The sequence below is a fragment of the Alexandromys fortis genome, unplaced genomic scaffold, assembly GCF_014885135.2.
Source record: "Alexandromys fortis isolate MF-2015 unplaced genomic scaffold, M_Fortis_MF-2015_v1.1 scaffold_28, whole genome shotgun sequence".
NCBI lineage: Eukaryota > Metazoa > Chordata > Mammalia > Rodentia > Cricetidae > Alexandromys > Alexandromys fortis.
Genome location: NW_026067901.1, coordinates 12,488,291 through 12,513,739, shown reverse-complemented (window position 1 = coordinate 12,513,739; position 25,449 = coordinate 12,488,291). Strand labels below are relative to the sequence as shown.

At 57.2% G+C, this 25,449-nt stretch overlaps 1 protein-coding gene across 1 annotated transcript in view; it reads right to left on the bottom strand.

The window, feature by feature from the left end:
* Nucleotides 1–23,600, bottom strand: part of Wnt7b (Wnt family member 7B) — a 44,283-nt gene extending 20,683 nt beyond the window's left edge. The window contains exons 1-2 of the mRNA XM_050130989.1: nucleotides 23,000–23,600; nucleotides 2,101–2,327 (exon numbers count right to left, since the gene is read on the bottom strand). Coding sequence (XP_049986946.1) covers nucleotides 2,101–2,327; nucleotides 23,000–23,070 — 298 coding nt within the window. The 5' untranslated portion in view covers nucleotides 23,071–23,600. The remainder of the gene's footprint in view (nucleotides 1–2,100; nucleotides 2,328–22,999) is intronic.
* Nucleotides 23,601–25,449: the final 1,849 nt, after the last annotated feature.

Sequence of the window (25,449 nt, the reverse complement as noted above, 5' to 3'; positions counted from 1 at the left end):
GAAGAGATCCTGGCAGGAACAAAGGGGTAGAGGGCTAGGAAGTAGAAATGACAGTCAGGTGGGATGCCATGCAGAAGAGCCAAAGTGTCCGTGGACCAGTGAGACTCAGAGCATCAGGTGACAATGAGCTGTCAGGGGTAACTGTGAAGACAGTCATCCATGTGTGCCTGGGGACAGGACCTTTCCTAGGGCAGGGCAAGGAAGAGCTAGAGACAGGAGAGAACCCAAGTTGATGAGTCCAGATGCAAGCCAAGGAAAGGGAACAGTCAGCAACACGGATCACTAATGACCTGGACAAGGAGCTGTGTGGATGCAGACAGTTGTGGGCTGGGCATGAGAGAGTCTGCTGAGGACTCCGAAGTCTTTCTGAAGTTCTTGATGCGCAGGCTCTCCCTAGGAGAAGCACCCGCGGCAGGAACAGTCCTCTCAAGAGCAGGGGCACAAGCGGGGAAATACAAACTCTTGAACAACAGCGACATTAGCAGCCTGGGTCCTGAGGGAGCAAGGTGCAGGAGGGACACACGGGGCAGCACTCCTTCGGTGGCCTCCTTCCGTGGACAGAGCTGTGCCCTTCCTGGCTGCTAGTGGGCCCACTTCCTGAGGACAGGCTATGAAGTCCTTCGAAAGGTGACACTGAGGTAAGGGGACAACTGAATGGGGGATAGCACTGCTCCTGGGAGGACAGTGTGCGGAGTCACTGGCAGACTGGGCAAGGCTCAGGGCTGTCACGTGTCTCTCTCGCTGTTTCTTGTGTTCCCAAAGTTCAAGCCCCCACTTCTCTGAGGCTTGCCCTGATTGCCAGATGAGGTGATACCAGACTCTGGGTCTATGACCTCTGAGCAGGCTGAGTGACAGCAGATGACCTTACAACGTCAGTTTCTTCCCTGTGCTCACAAATGCCTCCAAACATGGCACCTGGGGAAGTGGGTGGGAAGCCACACAAGGCGGGTACCTCTGCCCACTATTGCCCTCCCCACCATCCCCCCCCAGCTGGCACCTGGAGGGAGTGATCTGCACTTGGGTGGCAGAGCCCCAGGGAGGGGGCGGCGCCACGCTCCTGGCTGCACTAGGTGCCACCCACAGGCTGCTCACCACAAAGGGGCCCGCGGGAGTTTTCCCCTACACCACCCCAGCCCCACGCTGGCATCTGCAGCCCTGTAGAGCCGGCTCCTGCCTGGGCCCTGTGGCAGCTGCAGTCCTCTGGGGTATAGGGGACACTGTGGGCCTGAAGGCTAGGCAGCCAGTAAGCCTTGGACTGTTCTCCCATCTGACCTGGAGATAGTCTACAGGGAAGTCAGAGTCACTCACTATCCCTGCCCACACGCTGTCCACAGTGTTTATTGAACACCTACTGACTTTGAAACCCAGACAAGAGCCTACGGGCTTAGAGTTCACACTGCAAATAAGAAAACCGAAGCTCAGAGTAGCCCCGAGAGACATAGCCAAGATCACACAGCTGGATAAAGCTCTAGACACCTTCTGGAAACTTCTTTTAAGCCTCTTTCTAACCCTGAGTGGGGTCCTTCCTGGGCTTCATTCTCCCTATCTGTGAAATGGGCACCCTATTGTTCATGCAGTGCTTCAAGGGCAGGCACCACCATACACCCCCAAGGGCTGTACCATTAGCAGCCACCCCACCTGACATGATCCCCGTCTTCAAATGGAGACCACCCCTGTTTAGCCCAGATCCACCCCAGCATGCGGCATCCTTCCTGCGGGGTCATAGCGATCACTGGAGCATTCTGTAGGCTCTGCAGCTGGAATCCCTCAGCAAGGTGCAGGAGGCATCTCACGGTCCTCCCTGGGGGAGCTGCAGTACTCAGCTCCTGTCCAAAGCCTCACACAGTCTCCCTGCTTTCCACAAGGCAGCCACAGATAGCAGAGGAGGGGCCTGGGTACTTAAAGATACAGAACAGCCCCACCCACCGTATTAACTCCCCAGCCTCTGCTCCTGTCTACAGGGGTCACTGTGCCCCCACCCCACAGCACAGAGCTAAAATGCTCATCCATACACACAGGCTGTGTGGGCTGTCTGGCCTGAACTTAGGTTGGCTGGTAGGTGACCTGGTCCCCAGCCCACAGGCCCAGAGACACCCTTACCTACTCGGAGCTCTTGCCCGAAGACGGTCTTCTCGCCCAGGGCGGAGCAGTTCCAGCGGCCGAATCGGAACTGGTGCTGGCATTCATTGATGCCCATCTGCGCCCCCTCCCCGATCACAATGATGGCATCGGGTCGGCTCTGGCAGATGGCACGCTGCCGTGGGGCCAGGCCAGGAATCTTGTTGCAGATGATGTTGGCTCCCAGGGCCACCACGGACGACAGTGCTCTGTGGAGGCAGAGAGAAGATGGGGGTTGAGAACCCCTCAGGTAGTCTGCTGTCCCCCACTGGCACCCAACACTCCCTCCACTGAACCTCACTGGCCCTGGAAGTGTTAGAACCACAGACCAGTTCATACCTGCAGAAGTCATGGTCCCCAAGTCTGAGTCAGGCACACATCCCCCCGAGCAGACCCACCTGGGATCTGACAGCCTTGGCACAGTCCCCGGTGGTTTTGGAGTGGCACACCCAACTCCCAGACCACTAGGCTTTCCTATCTCCTCCTTCTGAGCCCGAAGAACATCCAGCTCCTACCTGTGTGTGACCCTGAGGAGACAGTCTGAGCCTAAGCATCAAATTCAGAGAATGGGCGTAAACACCTGCTGACCCCAGCATGCAAACAGACACACCTGAAATAGTGCCCCCCCCCTCCACATGAGGGGCTGCGCTGGGAACAGACAGGATCCGACATGAGGTAAGCACCTACTGTGCGCTGGGCTGGGCTCAGAGCCTATGTCTGCCTTTGTAATGACTCCCGGCAACTCCCAAGGAGGAAGCCTCTTGCCAAGTTCACTCTGAGCTTGGAGTATTATCAACACAGTTGTTTGTTTTTGTAATGAGGGGAAATTCACATAACATAACATTAACCATTTAAAAATGTACAGCCCCGTGGCCTTTAGCACACACGTGGTATTGTACAACCTCCGCCTCTATCAAGTTCCAAGCTTTTCTCAACGTCCCAAAAGGAAACTCTGTACCCCTGAGCAGACACTCCCAGCCCCTCCTCCCCCAGCCCCCGGCAGCCACTAATCTGTCTCTGTTCCCACGGGGCTGCCGCTCGCTCGGACAGTCTGTGGAATCTTACAATCCATGCGGTCTTTGGGGCCGGATTTCTTCCACTCAGTGAAATAAATGCTTTCAAAGTTTATCCGAGCCGCAGCACACATCGGTGCCTCATTCCTTTTAAAGGCTGAATAATATTCCACCTGCACAATGGGCCCTCACTGGCTGATCCACTTCGCATGGACAGACACCCAGCCCCACCTCTCTGCTGCGGCCGTGAAGGTGCATGTGTCTGCCGCTCTCCGTCTGAGTTTTTGATCTTTTGAGTACCTACCACTGGGGAATGAACTTCCTGGATCATCTGGCGATCCTCTGACCTCCTAAAGAATTGCTAAAAGTTTGCCACAGCCATTTTACTGATCTTTTTGGTTCTAGGTACTCACAGAAGGAGCATCAAGAGGAAGCAGAGAGCTAGTCTTTGGGTTAATGGCCAGGGCTCAGGCTCAGTTAGTTAGTGGTGATCTGGCCTTCCATGCACAAAGCCCGAGGCTAAAAACACAGTAACACATAAAACTACATGTGACAGCTCATGCCTGTAATCTCAGCACACTGCAAGTGGAGGCAGGAGAATCACGAGTTCAAGATCATTATCAACTGCTTCAAGTTTGAAGTCAGCCTGGGCGACAGGTGACCCTGTCTCAAAAATGATAAAAAAAGTTTCCAGCTTTAAAACAACAGTCTGAGCTGGGCAGTGGTGGCGCACCCGCCTTTAATCCCAGCACTCGGGAGGCAGAGGCAGGCGGATCTCTGTTGAGTTCAAGTCCAGCCTGGTCTACAGAGCAAGTTCCAGGATAGCCCGGGCTATTCACAGAAATGCTTCCTTGAAAAACCAAATGATGATGATGATGATGATGATGATATGGTAAAACAGAGTGGGAGCAATGGTGAAGAGGAACGCCCAGGGGTCCCCAAAGTTGACAACTAGGCCCTGGGCCCTTGGAAAGATGGGGGCCCTTCTCTGCCCACTGCCTGTCCTTTGAGAACTCTGTGTTTTTCCAGGCCACCGTTCTCCCCAGGCAGCTGGGCAGTCCCCGTGTGGCCTGAACCCCCAGCATGTGCCGCAACCTCGGTGACACTCAATCTCTGTGACCCGCCCACCTGCTCTACCTGTTAATCTGGCCAAGAGCCCCCCTGGGTCTCCTGTGACACAATGGGGTGAACACGCCCCAGGCTGGCGTTGAGGAAGGGCTTCTGGGCGGGTGGAGCTGGGAGCGGGCTGGAATCTGGGGAATCTAGCCCAAAGTAACTGTAGAATCCTCGGAAACCGAGCCGGGGAAACGAGATGGATGAGAACTCCACCAGGCACCGCCACGGCAAAGCAGTCACTTTGGGACCAGACCTCAAGGGCGCTCCTTGATCCCAAATTCCTGCAATAGGCTTGGACCTCAAAGCCTCAACTGCCTACCCAGGTCAACAGGCTAAGCCGTGGGGACCTTAAGGGGACACAGGGTGAACTGCGGGCAGCAGGAAACCATTGCAGTGGTTCTGGCCTACTTTCCCACCTACAGGCAGCTCCCTCTACCACCCAGATCTGACCACATCACTCCCCCTGCTCAATATTCATCCATAGCTCCCCATTGATTCTGTCTAAAAATATAAGCCTAGGGGCTGGCTCTGATGATCGCTCCCTTCTGCCTCCGCTGTCCACCTTGACTGTGTCCACATATCCCTCTGTTAGCATGTTGTCTCTCCTCTCTGGAAAACTACTTCTCCCTTCCACAAGCCCTGGCATCGAGGAGGGGAACAGTGGGCATGTGTTCTGAGAGTCTAAACGCCAGTCCTGCTTGTCCCAATGTTACTGTATTTATGCTACCTCCAAAAGTATGTAGGTGCCTCAAGAACAATGACAAATCCCAGTTGAATTGGGAGCCCAAGAGCGACCTGCAGAGAAAGGGCCCTCTTCAGCTCAAATAGGATGCCCGAATAAATGAACAAGTAGATTAGACGCCCGAGAAGCACACAGGAAACCACGGTTGGAATTCAGCAACCAGACAACAACCCCATTTTGCAAAGGATTTGACATGTTCCCGCAGAGACACGGGAGAAGCAAGCAGCACAGGCAGTGAGATGTGACCTCGCCCATCCTTCCAGGAATGCGAAACACCACACACCCACCAGGATCCCTGTGAGCAAAACTGAGAAGCTGCGAAGCACCAGTTGCAGGTGAGGAGGTAGAGGAGCAGGGTCCCCCCGCCGCGCCACAGCCGCTGTGGGCAGCAGTCTGGCAGAGAGTTAAAAGTCACACACAAAGCTGCCCGGAAATTCCATTTCTTGGCATAGATCCAAAAGAACTGAAGACAGGTGTTGAAACAAAACCTTCTGTATACATGCTCCCAGCAACACTATTCACAGTAGCCAAAGGATGGAAATAACTCAATTCTCCATCGACGGCTGAGTGGCTGAAAACAAAATGTGGTATGCCCATACCATGGAATAGTATTCGGCCATAAAAAGGAATGAAGCATGCATTCATGCCCCAATATGGGAAAAGTTCAAAAAACATTATGCCATGAGAAAGAAGGCAGACACGGAATCCCAGATGTCACCTGAGTCCATTTAAAGGTAATGTCTAGAATGGGCAAACCCACAGAGACAGAAAACAGGGGAGGGGGAGGGGACAGAGTCTGACTGCTGAGTAACTGTGGAATTCCCATCCGGGTGATTGGAGCTATGTAGACTGGTGGTCGTGGGGTGCTAGGAAAACACGAACTGTCACCATTCTGTGCTTTAAGATGGACAGAGCAGTAAATTTCATTTGTTGTGTCTCTCAAATTTTTTTTTTAAAAAAACCTGCAATTCCCAGGACTGTACACACTTCAATACAAAGGACCCACCAGAAGTCGGCTTTCACCAAATGTGTGTGTTGGAGCTGCCAGGATGAGAATCCCAGCCCCACAACCCAGTTTGCTGTGCCCACACACTCTCACCAGTGTGTGCATCATAGGCTCTCGGGAGCATAGCCTAAATGACCAGGTACCATTACCATTTGAAGAAGACATCAAACCTGCCTTCCTTTGCGCTAGTGGGAATTCCACTGACAGTACCCAACACTCTCCTGAGGCTAGCCTCTGTGGGGTCTCCCTCACTCCAACCCTGCAAGGACTCTGCTTGGCAGGGGTGGGGACGAGTACTCAGAGAGCACGGGGAGGCCTCCAGTCCCACTCGGAGCCAGCGCTCCTCTTCCAGAGCTCAGGGGTGGAGGCTGAACTGTGCATTGGGAAACCACATCGACTTGGTGAGCCCAGAGAGAGACCAGGGAGTGGGGGAGGGGGCCTCCTTTTGTTCTTTTTCCAAAGATTTTATTATTTATTTAGTGCTTGTATGTGTGTGTGTGTGCCACAGAACATGTGTGGAAATCACAGGGCAACTCACGAGAGTCCTTTCTCTCTTTTCACCATGCGGGTCCTGAGGATCAAACTCATGTCAGGTTTGGTGAAGCACCACTATCTGCTGAGTAACCTCTTCTATCTTTTTACAGGGCAGGGGGGACAGGGTCTCACCCTGTAACCCATGCCGACCTTGAATTCACTCTATAATCTCACCTTGGCCCTTTTACTTGGGGTTGTAGGAGAGTACAACCCTATTGGGCAAAGCCAATTTGGGGTGCATTCTCAAAACCCAATCCGAGCTGCCTCCTTGCTGAAAAAGCCTTCCTTCCTTCCTTCCTTCCTTCCTTCCTTCCTTCCTTCCTTCCTTCCTTCCTTCATTCATTGGTGTAGAGATCCGGTTGCAGTTTTCCATACCCTAGCCACTGGCACTGACTGATCAGATCCCAGGCTCCTAGTGCAGGTTAGACCCTGGCTGATCCAAGTCTTTGGGACAGGGTAAGGGGGCTGCAGGCAGAACCCACGAATGAGAAACATGGTTAAACTTCTAAAACCGAAGTAACCTGTGCCAGCAGGAGACTAGTGGTGTGTGGGGCCTTGCCGAGGTTATTGGCAGTGGGATGAGAGCTTGCCTGGCATCCTCAACAGGCCACCCTGCAGGTGGGCCCCGGCTCTCATCCCACCTGGGAAAACCCTCTTCTCAGCCAGCAGCTGCCTGCTCAGGTGTCCAAGTGGCCAGACCAGGGTGGCCTGTGAGCAGAGAAGCTTGGCTGGCAGGGGTCATGTGCCGCTGTGGTTGACTTTTTCCGTGGAACTCTTCTGTTCTGGGCTTGTCCCTCAAACTGCTCCTGAGCCTTAGGACATGGGCCAAGTGCCAGGAACAGTGGGCCACACTGTGAGGCTACAAACCTTCCTCACCTCTGGCCTGGATCAGGCTCCTAGCAACAGCTCAGAGGAGCTGTAGACGAGACCTCCAGGCTCACAGGAGAGGCCACCAGGGGGACCCGAGTCTTGGGTTGCCCAGCTTTGACAATCTGGCACTGTGACAAGGGGCACTGCCCTGGACAACAAGATGACCCTTCTACCTTCCAGAAGCTTAAGGGGATTGGGACTGTCTTCATGACGAGGGGCTAGAGGAAGGAGTGAAGGGCAGAGAAGAGCTCAACCTCGTTGGCACTTCCCAGTGGTAGATACAGGCTACCTACACCCGGTCCTCTAATACAGTGGCTAGGGCCACAAATTCCAGTGCCGGCAAGCTCTGTGGGAACCCTAACAATGCTTCTTCATGGCTGAACAGGAAGGCTCAGGCACACTCCCTAACCTCTCCGTGCTCCAGTTTCCTCCTCAGTAAAGGGATGTGAGAACATCCTCGACACATGTCAGAAGCCTCGTGCTGGTACATACGTGCACACCACACCACAGCTAGCGTGTGCTGACATTCCGTGTGTGGGGGGTCACCTGTATCCTGCAGGCCAGAGACTGGGGCCACTCGGTCCTTCACTGGACACACATGGCTGATGCATTCCTGGCTCCACCAGTCCCTCTGGGATAAGCAGTGCCCCACACCTCCAGTGGGAACCGGAAGCAATGAGTGCCCACTGTGGGCTCCATGCCCACCCAAAGGGCCACCCTCAGGCATTTCCTCCCTCCCATCTAGTCAGCTCACTCACGGTCTGAGAACCAAGGGAAAACAGTATCAGAGACCCCAGACAGTATGGAGACCAACCAACCACCAGATGAGCTGTGGCTGTGCGCGGAGGAGGGCCAGATCCCTTCTTCAGGCCAGGCTTCACCCTGGGGTCTCCTCCAAGTACCCTCTCTCCAGCATCAGCTCACATTAAAGCCTGGGGAAAGGGTGCTCCCTAGGCCCAGGACTGAGGTGGTGTTTTCCTTACTTGGTATGGAGAACACTCCTGTTTCCTTCAGGAAAGAGGCCCTCCAAAGACTCTGTTCTGGGGAGGCGTGGGGAATCGAATCTATCCTTCATGATGGCCACGTTTTAAACCGCTTGAGTGAGAAAAGACCTACCGTGTGCTAGGCTGAACTTAATGTCCCTATATGAAAACATCGAGGGGCCAAATGTGATATCAATTGTTACTCCTTTCCCCCAGAGGCCCAGAGGGCTCGGCTTCCTAGGCGGGCAGGCAGGCAAAGAGCAGGGAAAGCAGCCCAGCCCTCTCTCTGCCCCACACCTCAGTGGGTGAACGAATGAAGGTCTGTGAGAAGATGAAGGCCTTCGATCAGGCATCTCAGACGCACTGACACACAGCAGGAGCCCCTCACAAGACCTGACTCATGGCTCACTCCGATGGGATACCCTCAGTGTAGCAGGGCAAGAGATAGCTGTAGGGAAGTCATGGGGCTCCCTCTCTTCATCCTGGGTGCCGGGTCCGTGAAAACCATGCCATTTACCTTGTCCCTTTCCACGGGAAATAGCCAGAGAGGAACGGTGTCATTGCTAGCCGCAGAGGATGATGCAGTCTCTCCCACCCAGAGGAAGCCTCCAGCCACCTCCAAAATCCCCAGATGGGTCCTAAGGTGGCCATGGAGTCAGGCGTCTTCACCCCCAGAATCCCCTTTAAATCTCTACGCACAAGAGCAAATGGTTCCATAATAGCAGTGACCTCTGCAGGGCTCTTCTCTCTGGCCCGAGCGCTTTCCACGTGGGACCAGGCTGCCCCCAGGCTGCTGGGCTGGGACAAACACACAGGATGGAAGTCATGGGGTGGAAAGGCTGCCACAGGATCCAGTTTAGAACTGGAACTGAATCCACCCTGGCCTGGACACTCACAGGAACCTGGGCACTCCTCTCTCAGAAGCGGGTGCCTGTTAAGAAACTCCCCCAGGACAGACCCCTTAACCCTCCTGTCCCACCACCTCTACCTCTACGTGCTCCAGCTCCTGGCTTAGCCCCAGGCCCTATCTGCACTACACTCAACCTGCCCCATCTCAGGACCTGGCCCGGCCCTCCCAGCCTCAGACGCAGCCTCTTGAGCAACCTTCTCTGCTCTATTCCACCTACCCCGTGGCACCAGCACTGGGCCTCTCTCTTCTCCCTCCTGCTGTACCCCACTTTCTCATCTACTCTCCCACTATGGATATCCCTCCTCATAGGCATCGCACCTTCCAGCCCCCATGGGGTCCCTGGACTCAGTATGTGACCCTAAGTCCTTTCCAAAGACCATTTGCAGCAGGCTCTGCCTCTCGCCTGCTGCTGACTGCTCAGAGCGCGTATTCCCCATCCCTGCCAGGGATCAGTCCGAAAATGGCCCTGGCTTTGAAACGCCCATTCCTCATGCCTTCCTGCCCTGATCCCAACTTTGGAAGGTAGGGAAAGGTTGGTCTAGCTCCCCTCTGGGCCCCCAAGACTTGGCCCGGCCAGCTGCCCAGCTGCCCAGCTGCTCAGCAACTCCAGCCCACGCTCCTGGCCCAGGGCGCTTTGTAATTCTTCCTTCTTGGGCATCCTCCGGCAAAATATTTGAGGAATGTTCTAATTATCTATGATCGGCCAGGAAGGCAGGCCTGGGTCCACTCATCCAGGAAGTAACTGAGCAAATCCCCTGGAGGGTGGCGCTGAGCTCTCCCTTGGGTGGGCAGGTGTGTCCTGGGCTTTTCCAGCCACTGAGGGGCCCAAGGGCTCTTCCCAGGCTCTGGAGCACAGAGGGGTACGTACTGGGGGGGGGGCGGGTTGGGAGACAGGGCTAGAGGAACCTCAATGGTCTTGCTGCCAGGTAAGTGGGGATAGGAATGTCTCCCCAGTGTAGACTGGTCCCTAGATCAGAGTCCCCCGACACACAGCATTAGCTACGCTCTGAATTAGGTAAGACCACAGAGAGGCCACCCAGGCCATTAGGCAAGTCTTTAGGACAGAAGTGGTCAGAGTAGAACACAACAGGTAACAAGGCCCCTGCCTTCAGGCCACCTGTCCTCCCTTTGGTCCTCCTTCAGCCTCTTTTCCTCTGCTGGTAACCCCAGCTCGGAAACGTGGGCAGAGCACGCCGCTCCAGAGCTGTGCTCTGTTTCTCTTCCTCCCTCCCTCCCCATCTCTCCCTTTCAGGGTCTCATGTAGACCAGGCTAATCTCAAAACCACTAAGTAGACAAGGGCAACAATGAACTTCTGATGCTCCGCTTAGACCTCACAGTTCTGGGGCTGCAGGTGTGCATCGTCTCAGAAGGAAGTACCTGGACCCAGGTGAGGCCGTGGAGGGAGTGCCAGAGGGTAGGTCCAGCCTGGCCATCCAACTGGCCCTTTAGCATGCCCTGACACAGAGCCTGCACCCATAGACACAGAGCCACAAGAGTCACGCACCCACAGTGGTGCCTACTGTTCTACCCATCCCCATAGTGGCTCCTCACAGTGGACCTCAAAGCCTAAACTTTCAGAAGGAAAAACAGACTGAAAGAAACCTAGAAGGGCCTGGAGGTACCCCGGGACTGGAAAGGGCTGAGGGTAGGTACTTCTAGGGCTCTGCTTAGGAATTCAGCCATCCTAAAGCCCCTCCCTGACCTGCCTGGGTCTCAGTTCCCCATTTGAATATCAAGGGACTGAGGTGAAAACCAGGGTACCTGAGGCTAGATCCTAAAGAGGGCCTCTGTGGCTATGGGGTCTAGGGTCCAGTTCTGCTCAGTCTCTGACCCTTTCTGACCAACCTGGGCCTCAGTCTACCTATCTGTCAGGAGAGAGAACAGCCTACCCATGGTTGGGTCCCCTGGAGGCAGCCTCTCCCACTGGCTCCCATCTTTCCAGGCCACTGATCCACTCAGCTGCTCCTGGTGTTCCCAGGCAAGAGAGTAGAGATTCTGCTAAAGGCTTTCCCACCCTTCCACATAGCTGGCATTCCATCCAGGCATCCTGGGACCCCACCCTGGAGAGAAAGAAAGCAGTCTGGGAGAAAGCCGACGGTGAGCAGGAGGCCTGCTGGAGATGGGAAAGCCACAGCCGTAGAGTGGCACACAGAGCAATGGGCAGAGGGGTCAAGGGGGCTGATGGATTCGCGGAGCTCTTACAGGGGTCACTGTAATGCCACTGGCCTCCAACTTCAGAAGTCTCAAGGACCTCTCCTAGCACTCAAGGCCCCCCATAACATGCCAGGTCCTGGCCCTAATGGACCAAGTCTTTACCCAGCTCACTGCCACCACCTCCAGGAAGCCCTGCTTCATTCTTGCTCCTAGCATGGCCATGTGTGCCCAGTCCGGCACAGGGGGTGAGGTGGCATCTCTCTGGCCTGAGCCCTAGCTTTTCTCTTTGCTTCCCACAGTACAGATGTAAATCACCACATCCAGAGATGCCAGGGCCCCTGAGATGGCTGAAGCCCAACCGGAGCTGAGAGCCCCCCGACAGTCCAGCATGGCACTGACTATACAGCCTTTGTGATATGGGGTGCTCTGAGGCATGGCTGGCCAAGACACCAACCTGAGACCCAGCGACAGATGGACAGGTGGGTGTAAAAGGTGGGAGGGAGCTGGCAGGACCCACTGGCCTACTGCCAGTTTGGGAGTCTAAACGCTGGATGGCTGAGCCAGCACTTCCTGGGACACTCTGAGCTTATTGTGAGCTGTAAGTTTGGGGACCAAGTCCCACACACAGAGGTCAGTGAGTCGCCATCTCTTCACAGACCTCAGGGTAGGGCTGAGCTCTTACCCAGCGTAAGATGAGAGACAGAACCTAGAGAGGATGGGGCCTGCTGGCCACACAGCACCCAGGACAGTGTGAGCCTCAAACAGCAGCAAGACCCAGCCCTGTCATCTGCTGTCATCATAACTGGGAACCTGTCTGAGTCAGAAGAGCCCTGGGCACTGCTCCCCGGTCCTTCACCTTCTGATTTTCTCCATGACCTCAGTGGCCTCCCCAGCCAATTGCCTCTGATCGAATGCCCTGGGAAAGGTGCCACTCAATCCTAGTGGACAGCCTGGCTAGGAGTTCACTCTTCCCGTTTTCCAGAGGAGACTCAATGGAGGGCAGTGTTTTACCCAAGGCTGAATAGTGCCTTGCCTCTGCCTCCTTGATACCCTCCCAAGGCAGCTGTGGCTACCCTGCTCCTTCCTGCTACAGGAATCCCCACCTGGGAAGAAGGCTTTAGTCCCGCCGTACACCCTGCCCCTGCACTACTCTGTGAGGAGTCCAGGCTGACCTGCAAACTGCCAGAGGGCAACACTGGCCGTTCAACCTCTGCTGCTCCTCAGGTGGGGCCATCGCACAAAAGGAGGACTTCCCTCAGGTGGAGTCACCGCGCACTCTACTGCAAAGATGGCGGGAAAGCAACACAGAACCCTGGGCAGGGCCAGGAGCCCCCACCACAGGTACCACAGTCTGAAGGGAACCTGTCCAGCCCTAGGACCTTCTGTTGTAGGGGGACAGGACGGAAGTCTAAACACTCTTCTCTCTGGCCATCTTGAGGGCTGTGCCTCTGGGGTCCCTCAAGCCACGCCGCTCTGTCCCAGAGCTCTGGCAATGTAAAGAGCATCTAGACTTATCAGGCCCTGACTAGTGCTCTCTCCACACAACCTACCCGCCCAACCAGTCCCTGGGTTCAAATCCAGCCCCAGACGCCCTGACCAGAGACACGCCTGGCTTTGACTGTCCCGCCCTCACATTCCTACGGGAGAGGTGGCTTGGTTTAGAACCCTTGCCAGCAGTCAGGGAAGAGACTCCAGACAGGCTGGTCATGCCAGGCTCCCAGGTGAGGGCCTTCTGGAAACCGTGAAACCTGGGACCTGTGTTCCCAGGCTGGAGTCAACAAGACAGCTGATCCATTCTCATTCTAAAGACTTTCATCTAGGACAGGCCTCAGTTTAAAGCCAGCGTGATCCTCCTGCCTCAGCCTTGAGTGCTAGGATAACAGGTATGCAACCCCAAGTCCAACCCCAAAAGGGCATTTAAAATCAGTTTTATACCCAACGGCCTGCTACTGAGAGCAATCTGGACTCCGACCTGTCCTCTGCCTCCCAGGGACCTGGCCACATGTAGTAGCTTCACCTGGGTTTGGTGGTAGACTTTCTGGGAGCACAATGGCCGAGGGTTCTGGAAGGTGATGGAAGCCCTGAAGTATCAGCTGATGGGGCTCTCAGTCAGGGGTTCTGGCTCCTCCTCCACCTATGTACTAGGTGCCTGCCTGAGTGATTGTTGTTGTCCCCAGTCCTGCTCCAGCTCTTGGGAAGCTTCACAACCTATAGCTGTAGTACTGGCTAACATTTACATCAACTTGATACAGGCTAGGGTCATCCGAGCAAAGAGACTCTTCATTGAGAATCGCCGCCTCTATAAGAATGGCCTGTAGGCAAGTCTGCGATTAAGGATAGAAAAGGGAGGGTCTATCCTACAGGTACTGCTCTTAGGTACTCTAAGAAAGGCTGAGCAAGCCACGAGGAGCAAGCCAGTAAGCAGCACTCTTCCATGGCTTCTGCTTTGGTTCCTGAGTACAGGTCTTGCCTTGGTTTCCCCCAATAGACTGATCTGGGAGACGTGAGCCAAATAAACCATTTCCTCCCCCAAGTTGCTTTTGCTTATGGGGTTTATCACTGTAATATAAAACCTTATTACGATAGTTGCCATGGCCACGTCGGGACCACTGCACTTTAGCATTGTCTACTCCCAGTCTTGGCCATGGTTGCAGCATATCTGCACCGGTACAGCCGTTTCAGCCGCACACCTAACTGCTTAGGTGCCCAGAGCGCCGGACTCACTGGTCCAGCAGAGCCCTTCCTCAGAATCCCTGGTGTCATGCTTACATCTACTTGGATGCCTCTAGGACCAGAAAGCTCACTGTCTCTCAGACAGCAGCAAGCCTGGCCCAAGTCTAGGGATACTTACTCAAGGGCAAGGTGACCCTGGGTGGGTAGGGGAGCTGGGGGGAGGGGCAAGCTGAGCTGGAAGACAAGGAAAGAGAGGGAGCCTGGAGTGCACCTGTACCCACCCCCACCCATCGGCCAGCCTGAGGGGAGGCCCCCAGCCCCACACCAAGGAAAGAGGACAAACGGCCGTTTTGTCCTTGGACAGCGGGCGGCCTGTACTACACAATGACCCTTTCATCAGGCTGAGGGAGCCCTGGGCCGGGGTTTCATCTGACAAGGGAGGGCGCCAGCCTCTTGTCCCCTTGGGAGGGGAGCTGAGCCCTATCCCAGCCGGACTCAGGACTGTGCAAAATGGAGGCCTCCAGGGAGCCTGCTGAAGCTGTTTCCCCTGCCTGGGAGATGGAGAGGTTAGTAGGCTGGCTTTGGGCTGCACAGAGGGGCCCTGCTCTGGAACAACCTGGGTCCAGAATACTGGTTTCCATCCCAGCTCAGAACACTGGCCCAAACCCCAGCAGGGCATCCATGTCCACCAGAACACCTGCAGCAATAGAACCCTGGTCCACGTGCCCTTCCAGGCCAGCCCGAGGCTCGGAGGCTCAGCAGGAGAGTGCAAGAGGAGAAACAGAGCAGGAAGCATCGTTTTTAGACCTCTCCCTTCACGGTGATCACCTGCCTCTCTGCACTGGTGACAGCTGGCAGTGCCACCTCGCCCCTCTGGGATGGATCGCCGCAGGAGAGCCATGTGGGGGTTAGAGCTAGGGGGCAAGGTGATGGCATGGAGTCTGGGTGAGCTCATCTCTGAGGCCCCCAGTACTGTGTCTGCCTCTCCATTCCCACGGGGACCCCTGAATGTGTCTGACAGTCATGCTCGCTTATTCAGGAGTCTCTACTGTGATCTTAACTAGTCTGACCAAGACTCCTTTCCACCCCTCTAAAAATCCTGTTTAGATTCACCTGCAGGAAGCCCCCTGAGACACCTAGAGAGTACACCATGCCCTCCCGACTGCTCCCTCTACACCTCCCTCTGTGTCACTAGAGGCTACCCCCCCCACACACACACACCATGAGCCCGTGCTATCCAAGAGCCACCTGTCCCCTGAACTACTCCTAACATCAGGATCTGAACTGAGCACTGGCCCTGAATCTTCTGAGTGCTCCAGGCCACCCCGTGAGGTTTGTGTGAGCTCCACTGAGTCTCCCTGAGCAGAGGTGTTAGTTAAGGTCAGGATACAGTCAGACAGGAAGAGGTGGCCCGAGGATGAGAACTCAGATTTGGCGTGCCTCGTGGTCTCCAGGACTCCAAGGAAACCAGGTTAGAAAGGGCCCCACCCTCCAGTTTCCCCCACAGCCAAAGCCCAAAGAGGCGAAGCCCTCTGCACACACAAGCTGGGGAAAGTCCATTCCAGACTGTACCTCACTCCCCTCTCAGCTGGTAAGTCCTAATACCGCAGTGGGTTTGGGGTAGCTTTCTGTGGTTACAGGGGCTCCAGCTGGCAGGTTTCCTGGGAGCTGTCCTCGGGTGTTCTAGCTCTAAGGCTGTTGTGCCAATGTCCTATGGGGTGTCACATGCTTCCAGACCCAGAGACAACGGCCTGACCTGAGCTTCTTTGCCCTGTGACTGGTGAAGAGACCTATCACCCTTCAGGTGACCTGTCCATGTTGAAGTCCTGTGACCCACACTGCCCACCCCCCGGACTGTGATGCCACAGGAGCAGCCTGATTCAGCTCCCATCTCACCAAGGGTCATGCCCACAGGGCTTTTAGGACTGTGGTCAGCACCACCGGCAAAGCCACAACAGGAGCCAGGAAGAGGCCTGCTGGGGCCTGGGGAGGACAGTGGTGAGCACCCTCTGCACCCCCTAAGCCAGGTGGTCGGTGAGTAACCATCCTGTCACCCATGACTCACAGCTCCCCAGAGCAGGCGGTTACCATGACAGGCTATACCGGAAGCCATGGGGGGGGTCATCACAGCCAACTACCACATCTAGGCCAGGGAGGCCAAGACCGGAAAGGACCTGCCCTTACAGTAGCTCAGGCTGGTTCTGGCTCCAGGCTTGGGCCAGGCCCTCACACCAGCTGACCCAGCACTCCAAATGCTGCTTGTGGCCCCAGCTCCCACTTGACTTCCCTTGGTCCCTTGCTGCTTCTACAAGTGGTTCCCACTCTACAACATGGGTAGCGGTAGCCAGAGCTGTTCTCCCAGCTGGGTCTTATGGGGGCTCAGGGCTCTTCCAGGCCAGCACACCCGTCCAGTGTGATCAGTGGCAGAGACCCAGGCATGTGTCTGGGATTCACTATGTCCACATGATAGCCCCGCATGGGGAGCTGAGAGAACAGCCCAGTTGAAAGGGGCAGGATCAACTGTTGGCCAGTGTCTGCGATCCCAGCCATGGGATGCCTTCTGGAAAGTTCTCTGGAACAGAACACAGCCTCCACTCAGGGCCCCTCCTCGCTGTGGCATCCTCTGGGACATTCCTGCAGTGTGAGAGAGGGGGGTGTCTCGCATTGACCCCTACCACCTTCCACGGTTAGCAGAGTTCTTCTTCAGTTCAGGGGCGCCTAAACCAGGGTGGGTTAGCATGCCATGCTTTCATTCTGGGCATAGAGGTAGCTTCATTCCTAGGCATCTTATACAGCCAACCCTATGATACCCAGCAAGGTGAGGATGGCCCAGCACTACAAATCATTAGGCCCGCCCCTCTCTCTCTCAGGAACAGGGCGCTTATGATGGCCGGAGCAGGCTCTTTCTCTGAACCCCATGGCTGAATACCAGGCAGGACTAGTTTAGTGCTGAAGAAAGGAACCTGGTCTGCCTAACTCTCCACTCCCCCTTCCCCCCAGCTACCACGACTCATGCTGGTCCCAGCCCTGGCCTGAATACACTTGAGAAGCTGTTCCTTTAAAAAGAACTTCAGCCCCCAGTGTGGCAGGATAGTCAGGAAGAAACTCATGGCGGTTACAGCGGCTGGAGATCACCGCTAAGCTGGAGAGGGCCCTCCAGGAGAAAACTGGGGGCCTCGGAGGTAGACTGGCTACCATTGCCAAGGAGCCCTGCAATTGCCGTGTGCCCAATCATTCTTGCCATCTTCTCCTCTCAGACCCAACTCCTGGTCTCCACCCCTGGACACCTCCCGAGGAATACCAAACCTCAGCTACTAGCTTCCCCAAATGATTTCTCAGACAGAGTAGCTGAAGGCTCTTCAGCAAGGCTTAAGACTGGGATGGCCAGGATGGAGGGGTGGGGGGAGGGAGGCTCAGGAACTCCAGAACCAGGAGCATTGGAGTCCTTGGTTGATCCATTTCAAGGAAGGACTACAGAAGCAGGATTCTTTTGGCCAGGTCCCCACTGATCAGGCGGTGCCCACGGGCCCTGCGCCCTGCCCCGGGAGGCCTGCTACTCCCCACCCCAGGCGATGCCTCCGCAGCCAGGGCTGCCCGCCGGGCCTGGAGCGCTCCCTCTGCCCGGACCTTGTAATTATGTTCCACAGCCGGGGAAACCGCGGGCCTCGCAGCATCTGGCTGCGGTTGCGAACTTTTGTTTCAAGATGCGCGACTATTTATAGAAGGAAAACTGGTAGGATAGTAATTTCCTAGGAGCTGGAGGAGAAATTGGCCGCGTCTTTATTAAAAGGGGTGGGGGCGGGGCAATTTATCAGGACTGTGGCCGCGGGGCGCGGAGGGGGTGGTGCAGGGAGCGGGAAAGTGGCTGCCGTCTTTGGCCGCGTTAGGCGACCCCGGACGTGGCCCGCGTGTTAAGGAGGGGGCGGGGGAGGGGAGGAGAGGGAGAGGGAGCGCTGGCTCTGAGGTTTAATCAGTAGCATCCAGCTTCAATTCCCCCAAACGGCGGTTCCATAAATCAAACTTCTTTTTAAATCGGAGGCCAGAGCATATGCGTCCCATTAGGAATCGGGCGAAGCCACCGCTGCGCGGACGCGCCCCCTCGGCTCGCAGGGCCGCCTTGGGCCCTGCCCCAGCTTCCCGTAGCCTGGTGGGCGCTACCCTACCCCTCACTCAAGCGCACTCTCCAGGCCTTGATACCTGGGCGCTCCGCGACCTGAGCGCGCACAGTGCGCGCCTTCCCCGCCTCCAGGAGAGGCGTCAAGCAGAACAGGGGCCAAGGCCTTCAGGCGCGGCAGGATGGTGCGAGTGACCAGAGACCTCGGGGGACAACCTGGGTGCACTATCTGGTGGGGCGCAACATGCACGTGTCTGCTACTGTGTGTGTTGGGAAGCAGATCTGTGCGTGTAGTTCTCCTTAGTGTAGCACGGGCCGGGCCCGGTATGCGCCGCGTTGAGTTAATATGGCCTAGGGAGAAGATCTTTCGCCAACTCAGGATCCTGCTGGGACGCGAAGGAAATCTTCGCTCTGACTGGCTAGCTCTGACCCTGGCGCTCAGTGCACACAGCCTAATCTGCAAGGCAGTCGAATCCTTCTTAGGTCACCTTTTCTCTATCCCCTAAACTAAAATTTTCATTGCCACAGCTGCACCCCCAGGTGTTCTACCTCGGCGGCTTAAGCCAGCAAAGTGACCTAAAACCAGCTTCTGTGCTGCACGCAGGGCACCCAGCTCCCCACCCGGGGACCCTCTTGCCACCTCACCCGCCCTCCCTCCAACAGCAGTAGCAGATGGCTAAGGGCTCCCTTCCCATCCACCCTACCCACCACCCGCGGCACTCACAGGTAGCTGCCGCTGGACAGAAGGAGAAAGATCTGCGGGCAATAGACGGAGACCAGCGCGCTGCGCGGCGACAGGAGGAGCATGATGGGCCGGCGCGCCTGGCTGGGCTGGACAGGCCCCACCCGCAGGGCTCCTGTGCCAACCGAGGCTAGGGTCTCCGCGGCCCTCCCTGATGCAGGGCAGCAGCGCTGGGCGCTAGGGGCCAGGGCTCGGGGACCGGGGGACAGCGGTCGCCCGTGTATCGACGCCAGGACCGCGCATCGTGCTGTATCTGTGGCAGCAGCGGGCGCTGAGGCTGGAGTTCGGGGCGGGGGCCCGGCGGGGGACAGTGGGCGCTCCTTAGCGGCTGTCTGGTCCTCTGTCCGTCTGTCTGTGCGAACGGGCTCTGTCGCTCACACTGGCTCAAGTCTCCAAGTCTCCCGAAGCGCGCAGCTGCCATTGGACAGGCCGCCCCTACATCCGCCTCCTCCGCGGGCGGGTTTTTTTTTCTTTCTTAAGGGGAGGTTGACCAGAATGTGCAGCGGGTGCCGCCCCCAGGGTTTGCCCAAGTTGCCTTGGCCGGGATACCCTCGCCACAACCTTTGGCTAGAAACACCGCTACTGAGAGCGCATCTCCGGGAGGCACTGCGCGGAGGCGTGTGCGCCTCTTAGGGGTTGTACTCAGCAACGTGTGCTCATGTGTGCATGCATGTGCTTGCATGTTCTTGCAGGAGCACGGGCGGTCTATGAGTTCGCAGGTGTGTGTGCACAGATGCCCTGTGTGTGCTGCCCCTCTGCTTGCATGCAGCCTGGTTAGGGATGGCTGGGTGTGGGTCCCTCTTACTGCACCTGGGCCAGCCCTGCTCCGGGGCTATGTTCTAACCCACCCACTTCATGCACCTCTTTGGGGGAGGAAGGCAGGTGAAGGCCCCCAGTTGCTGCTCTTATCATACAGGACCCTCACCTCTAGCATCTTTATCTCTCATCTTTTGCTCTTTGAGAAGTTGGCTGGGGTGGGCGCGGAGAGATTCTTCTAAAGAACCCTCCCTTTTCTAGTAATTTTTTTCAGAGCCTACAAGTAGATTTTGGGTCTCATCTCCTATTTCTGCTGAGCCTGGCTGTAATGGAATGTACTTATATACAGGTATATGTCAGCTGGGGGGGAGTCTCAGAGAAAGGTGGACAGCAGGAAAGGGGGGCTGTGTATGGTACAGTCGTGATCCTGGAGAGTGGATCCTTGGCTCCTGGGTTTGGCAAGGAGATTTCTGGCTATCTAGGCAGGAACCTCCCTTACCTTCAGACTTCCCTGTCGTTTGCCCCTCTGGTTCTCCTACCACAACAGCACAGAGAAGCCAGGGCAGGGCTGGTCCCCGTATCTCAGTGACCTCAGCTGTTCCCTATCCCACCCCTCGGCCTCCTTCAGGACAGCAGCTCCATCCATGGGGACCCTAGGTTAGGCACTGTGACTTCCTAATGTCATTATGCTTGGAACTTGTTGAGAATTCAAGGCACTTCTGGGATTGTGAGGGCTAAATTCTGGCTTCTGCTAGTACGGGGGGGGGGGGGGGGCACGTAGGATGAATGTAACTGGGTGGGATTTCTGGAGGCCCCCCCACATACAGAAACATGCAGCAGAGGCAGGCTCGGGGGCTGAGATCACAAAAGACACTCTCCCAGGAACAAATTATCTGGAGGAGCCCCCACGAGGGCTCCCACACCTTTGAGAGTCACAGTATTCCACCACCATTGCTTATGGTCAGGACAAAAGCCATCAGAACCAATGCCTCACTGCCCCGAAGGGGCTTCTACCACCACTCCACCATCTTCAGGTGAGGGTGAGAGGCTGCTCTGGGCCAGAGTTCACGGAGGCACCTGCCAGAAGCAACGTGAAATCCCTCCTCCAAAGAGATCTCAACCACAAGGCTTCCACGCCACCTGTCCCTTCAGGACACATGCTCGCCCAGTTGACTTTCCTGCCCACCTAATGGAGGACACACACAGGCAGACACAGGCACGCACACACACACACACACACACACACACACACACGCGGGGGGGGGGGGGATTACAAAGACGTCCATGCCTTCTCTTTGCAGGTCTCAGGGCCAGTCTCTGCTTTCCCTGAAGGTCATTCCATTAGGCCTTTGGAATATTTTTTTTTCTTTTTAAGTCGAGGTGGGGGCAGTTTCTAGAGGGAAGAGTTCCCCTTCTAAGCTCATGGGCAGAGTTGCCACCATGCAAAGGAAAGCTTGCTCGGTCCCAGAAGGTAGTGATCATGGGCACTAGGTGCCCAGACTAGGCTATAAGAGAGACCTTCAGGGTCTCACTCACCCATTCTCTACTCAATACTGACCACCATGCTGTTCAAAACATCCAGAGCCCAAATCCTACTTCCAGAAGCGGAAGGAAGAAGTATAGAGATAAAACCCAGGAAACACTCCAGAGGGGGCCCCAACCTTGGGAACCAGGTCCCTTTTCTGATACCTTTTCTCATTTGTCCAATAGGAGGCTTTCTCGGAGGCCTCTTGTAGAACTGGGGCTAAGAAAGACTGGTCAGCAGTGGAAGCCAGAGCCGGTGGAGTGAGGTACCCAACTCAAAGGCCTCTGTGCCAGAGCCAGTAGCTGGGATCACCCTGGAGCCTTCTCCTAAAGGACTGTGGATCTATCTCTTAACTGGCCTAGATGGATCACTGCAGGCCGCTGAGAGTACGGGGAAGCCATGGCCTGCCCACCCCGCCCCCACCCCCCAGCAGGCTCAAAGCCCGCACCCCTCACCTTCATAAACAAACACCCAGGGACACAGCCTACCCACACAAACCTACAATAAACACAGCCACCAGCAGCCGTAGACACTCCCGCCCAGGTCTGCAGGAATAAGGCTAGGACGGGACTTCCAATCCTGCCTCTGAGGCCACCAGGCTTGGTCTCTGCCCCTTTTGGGGCCTCAATTTCTTCACCTGTAAGATGGCGGAGGTGCAACGGGCTGGGAGGGGTGCTGATCTTCAGCTACTGTTTCTACCTCTCGCCTGGAAAGCCAGTCTCCCAGGTACCGGAGCCCACCCCTCCTACAGGTCTGGTCGGTGACTGGCCTTCCCAGGGCCAAGATGAGGCTGGCCTCCGAGGCCTGGCGGCGCATAGTAGGGACGCGGGGCGCGGCACAGAAGCCCGCAGGTGCTCGGGGTGGGGGTGGGGGTCTGGCCTGGGCCGCCAAGAGTGACTAACGCCTGCGAGGTGCACTGCGCTCCGTTCGGTCACACTGCCCCTCCACCCCCAATCCGGGGAGGCCGAGACAGATTCCGTCTAAAGGAGATCGCGGCTCAACAGGTAAGGACTCGGCTAGGTTCAGGAATGTGGAAATACGACTCGGAGCAGCTACGGCGGCGAGCAGCGAGCGCGGCCCGCCTGGAGCCCGCCCGCCCGGCCGCGCCAGGGGGAGCGCGGCGAGAGGGGGCCGGGCGCAGGGTCCCAGGCGGGTGGGGGCGCGGGCCCCGGACGGAGCCCGAGGCTGCCGCGCCAGCCCCGCGGCCCATCCTGAGCCAGCCGGACGAGTTGTCAAGGTAATTTCAACATGTCCGGGTGATGGATAGAGACGCAGGGCCACGGAGGGTGCGGGGCCTGCGCGCTCGCGGCGGGTGCACGCTCCGATCTCCCCCGCCCGGGATGCCCCCCGCCCCCCGGCCCGGCGCGCCCTCCGGGCGGCGAGCGCTCGGCCCGGGCTCGGCGCCCAGCGCAGCCCGGGGGAGGGAAGGCGCGTCCCACCCCCGGGGCCTGGAGCCCAAACAGGTGAAAGTACGCGCCCGGCACGCTCGCCGCTACCCGCGAGCCCCGCTGCGGCCGTCTGCGGGCCGCGCTGTTCCTGCTGCGTCCTGGGTTCCGCGCCCCTCGGGAGCACTCCTGGGTTCCTGGGCTCGGATGAGTCTGCGAGGCTGAGGCGAGGGCCGGACACACCGGTCGCTCCGAGAAACGCCCTTCCCCCCCAAACTCGGGTCCCCAAGTCCGCTGGAGGAGGTTCTCGAGGCTGCCGGCTCCCCTTCTACCGCCCCCGCCCACAGGAATACTCACCCGAGCTTCACGTAGAGGACGCCAAAGCAGAGAAACACGTAAAAGATCCACTTTCGAAAGTTTCTGTGCATGATCCAGGGAGGGGGGCTGCGCCATAGACAGCTGCGGCCGGAGGGGACGCGCGAGCGGGCAGGGGCCGGGCAGGGGCCAGGGGGCTGTGAGAGGACCACGCTCAGCCGGCACTTCGGCTCGGGCGGCGGGCGACGCGCGGGCACCCGGCACGCGTTGCCACCATGGTGAGCCCAGGGCGCCGCAGCCGCCCCGTGCGCCCGGGGGAGTGACCCGGACTGGGAACCGCGACCTCGGAGCCCAGCGGAGTGACCGTGGGGCTCTGCGAGCGCAGGCCGGGGCCGGGCACAGTGAGCGGGTGGGTGGGCGGACGCTACCTCCACTGGGCTCAGCCGCCTGGGGCCGTGCGCGCCTCGCGGTGTGCCGCGGCGGCCAATGTGTCCGCACTTGTCCGCCTCCCCAGGTGACTCGCGGCCCGGGCAAGCGAGCTGCGAGCAGGCGAGCGCGCCCCAGGTAGAAGGATCCGCCTCCCGCCCGCCCTCCTCGCTCACAGCGCGCTCTCTCTCGCGCGCTCCCTGGCTCTCCCCTCCCTTTTCTCCTCCCTCCCCCGTGACACACGAACGCATCTAACCCCGCGCCCCCCCTCCCCAGGCCAGCTCCCTTCCGATCGCCCTCCCAGGACTGCGTGGGAAGGGGGGAGGGAGGAGGGTGCGGCTCTGAAGAGACACCTGCGCTCCTCTGAACCAGTGAGGGTGGGGGTAGGGACGGGGGCTAAGAAACTACTCTTGCAGGGCCTGGTGGTCACTTGGTTTCCAGTTTCTAGTCGAGGAGGCAGAGACCACCCATCATCATTTCCTTTCTAAGTGCAGACATCCTCCCCCTAGACATTACTCACATGGGGGCTACCAGGGCCACACCCCCGATCAGACATCGCAGCAAACTCCAGTGAAAGATGGTTCCAACTCGCACTGGAGAGCGCAAGCAGAGCGTGGGACTTCAACACTGGTGAGCACCCTAACCTGCCCACCATGAAGAGTGACAGAGACTCAGAGAAGGGTATCGGAAGGTGTCCCTGGAAACCCCAGTCAGGATTCTCTGTTCCACTCTGCCGGGCTGTCTGATGAGGGATCTGATTCCTGTTGATCAGCCAGAGTGGGCAGTTAGACTAGCCTTGGTGCCTGGCACATTCTGGATGGGTCGGGCTTGATTCTATCCTGGACAAGTGGGAACCAGGGACCCTGCCTGTCAAGGCTGTCCTACCTCAGCGGACCCAGCTAGTAACCAGATACCTGCTTGGGGCGGGGGTGGGGGTTGGCAAGCCAGGTTTCCTAGTGTCTACGGCTTTGGATAGCATCAAATAGAGCCATTATGACAAGGGAATAGACTCGGAGAGCGCTTAGTCTTTAAGGACTATCCAGTACCCAGTTGTCTAGTGTGGGAATAAGGAGGGGTGAGAGGGGGTTCGTCCTCAGGCCTACCTAGCTCAGCTCGGCCAGTAACCTGGAGCTCAGAAGTTATCTTCCCTGTCCCTAATCCCCTTTTAATCTCTTTAAATCCTCTGAACTTTTGCCTTGACCCAGGAGAGAGCTGCTCCTGGGCCCCAGGTTCAGAAGCCGGCAGGTGCAGCTGTGCAGAACGTTTGGGGTCGGAGGACTCTGTAGAAAGGAGACTTTGGACATCACGAGCAGGGAAACTGAGGCACAGACATCAAACAGCAGTAGCAGTCCCACACCACAGTCTCCTGAAACCAAAAATCTCGGGACATCGCACAACTTAGTGGGCAGGGAGCTGTGCTGGGCCCGATGGCGGGAGCGAGCAGAACAGCTTGGCAGGCGGATGCTGCCACCCGGTGGCAACAGGGAGCGACGCTTGCAGCTGGACCTGGACTTGAGATACTTAGGGGTTCCCCACCATGCTTGGAAGTTTGGGGACCACTCCACCCATCACCGCCAACAGCCTCAGTCTTTGAGTCGGTTAGCGAGACAAAAGATTTGTGTGGCTGCAGCCGGGGGCTGGAGCAGCGAGAGCATCCACGTGTCCTCCACCTGGGGCTTTGGGATTCCCACGCTTTCTCCCGTCCAGTCAGATCCGAAGGCCCAAGATAGGGTTGGCTCTGGGATTCTCCAGGAGGTATGTGGCCGAGAAAAGTGGGTGCTTCTGTTGGTAGATGGGACCCGACCTGCTTTTATGCCTTAGTTTCCCAAAAACAGAACACCGGGTTGCTAATCTTAGCGCCGAAGGTCTGAGGTACAGCATCGTGCTGCCCCCTGCCGGCAGCATCTGGGGAAATGACATCGCCTAGGCATTGTGGGCCTTTAACCTTGCAGTTTGAAGAAGATATGGTTAAGATTTGGCTCCAGTATCCTTCCACCCCCCCCACACACACACACAACTATTTGTGGAACAAGGTGGAGACTCACTTCTGCTGAGGGGCGCTTCTC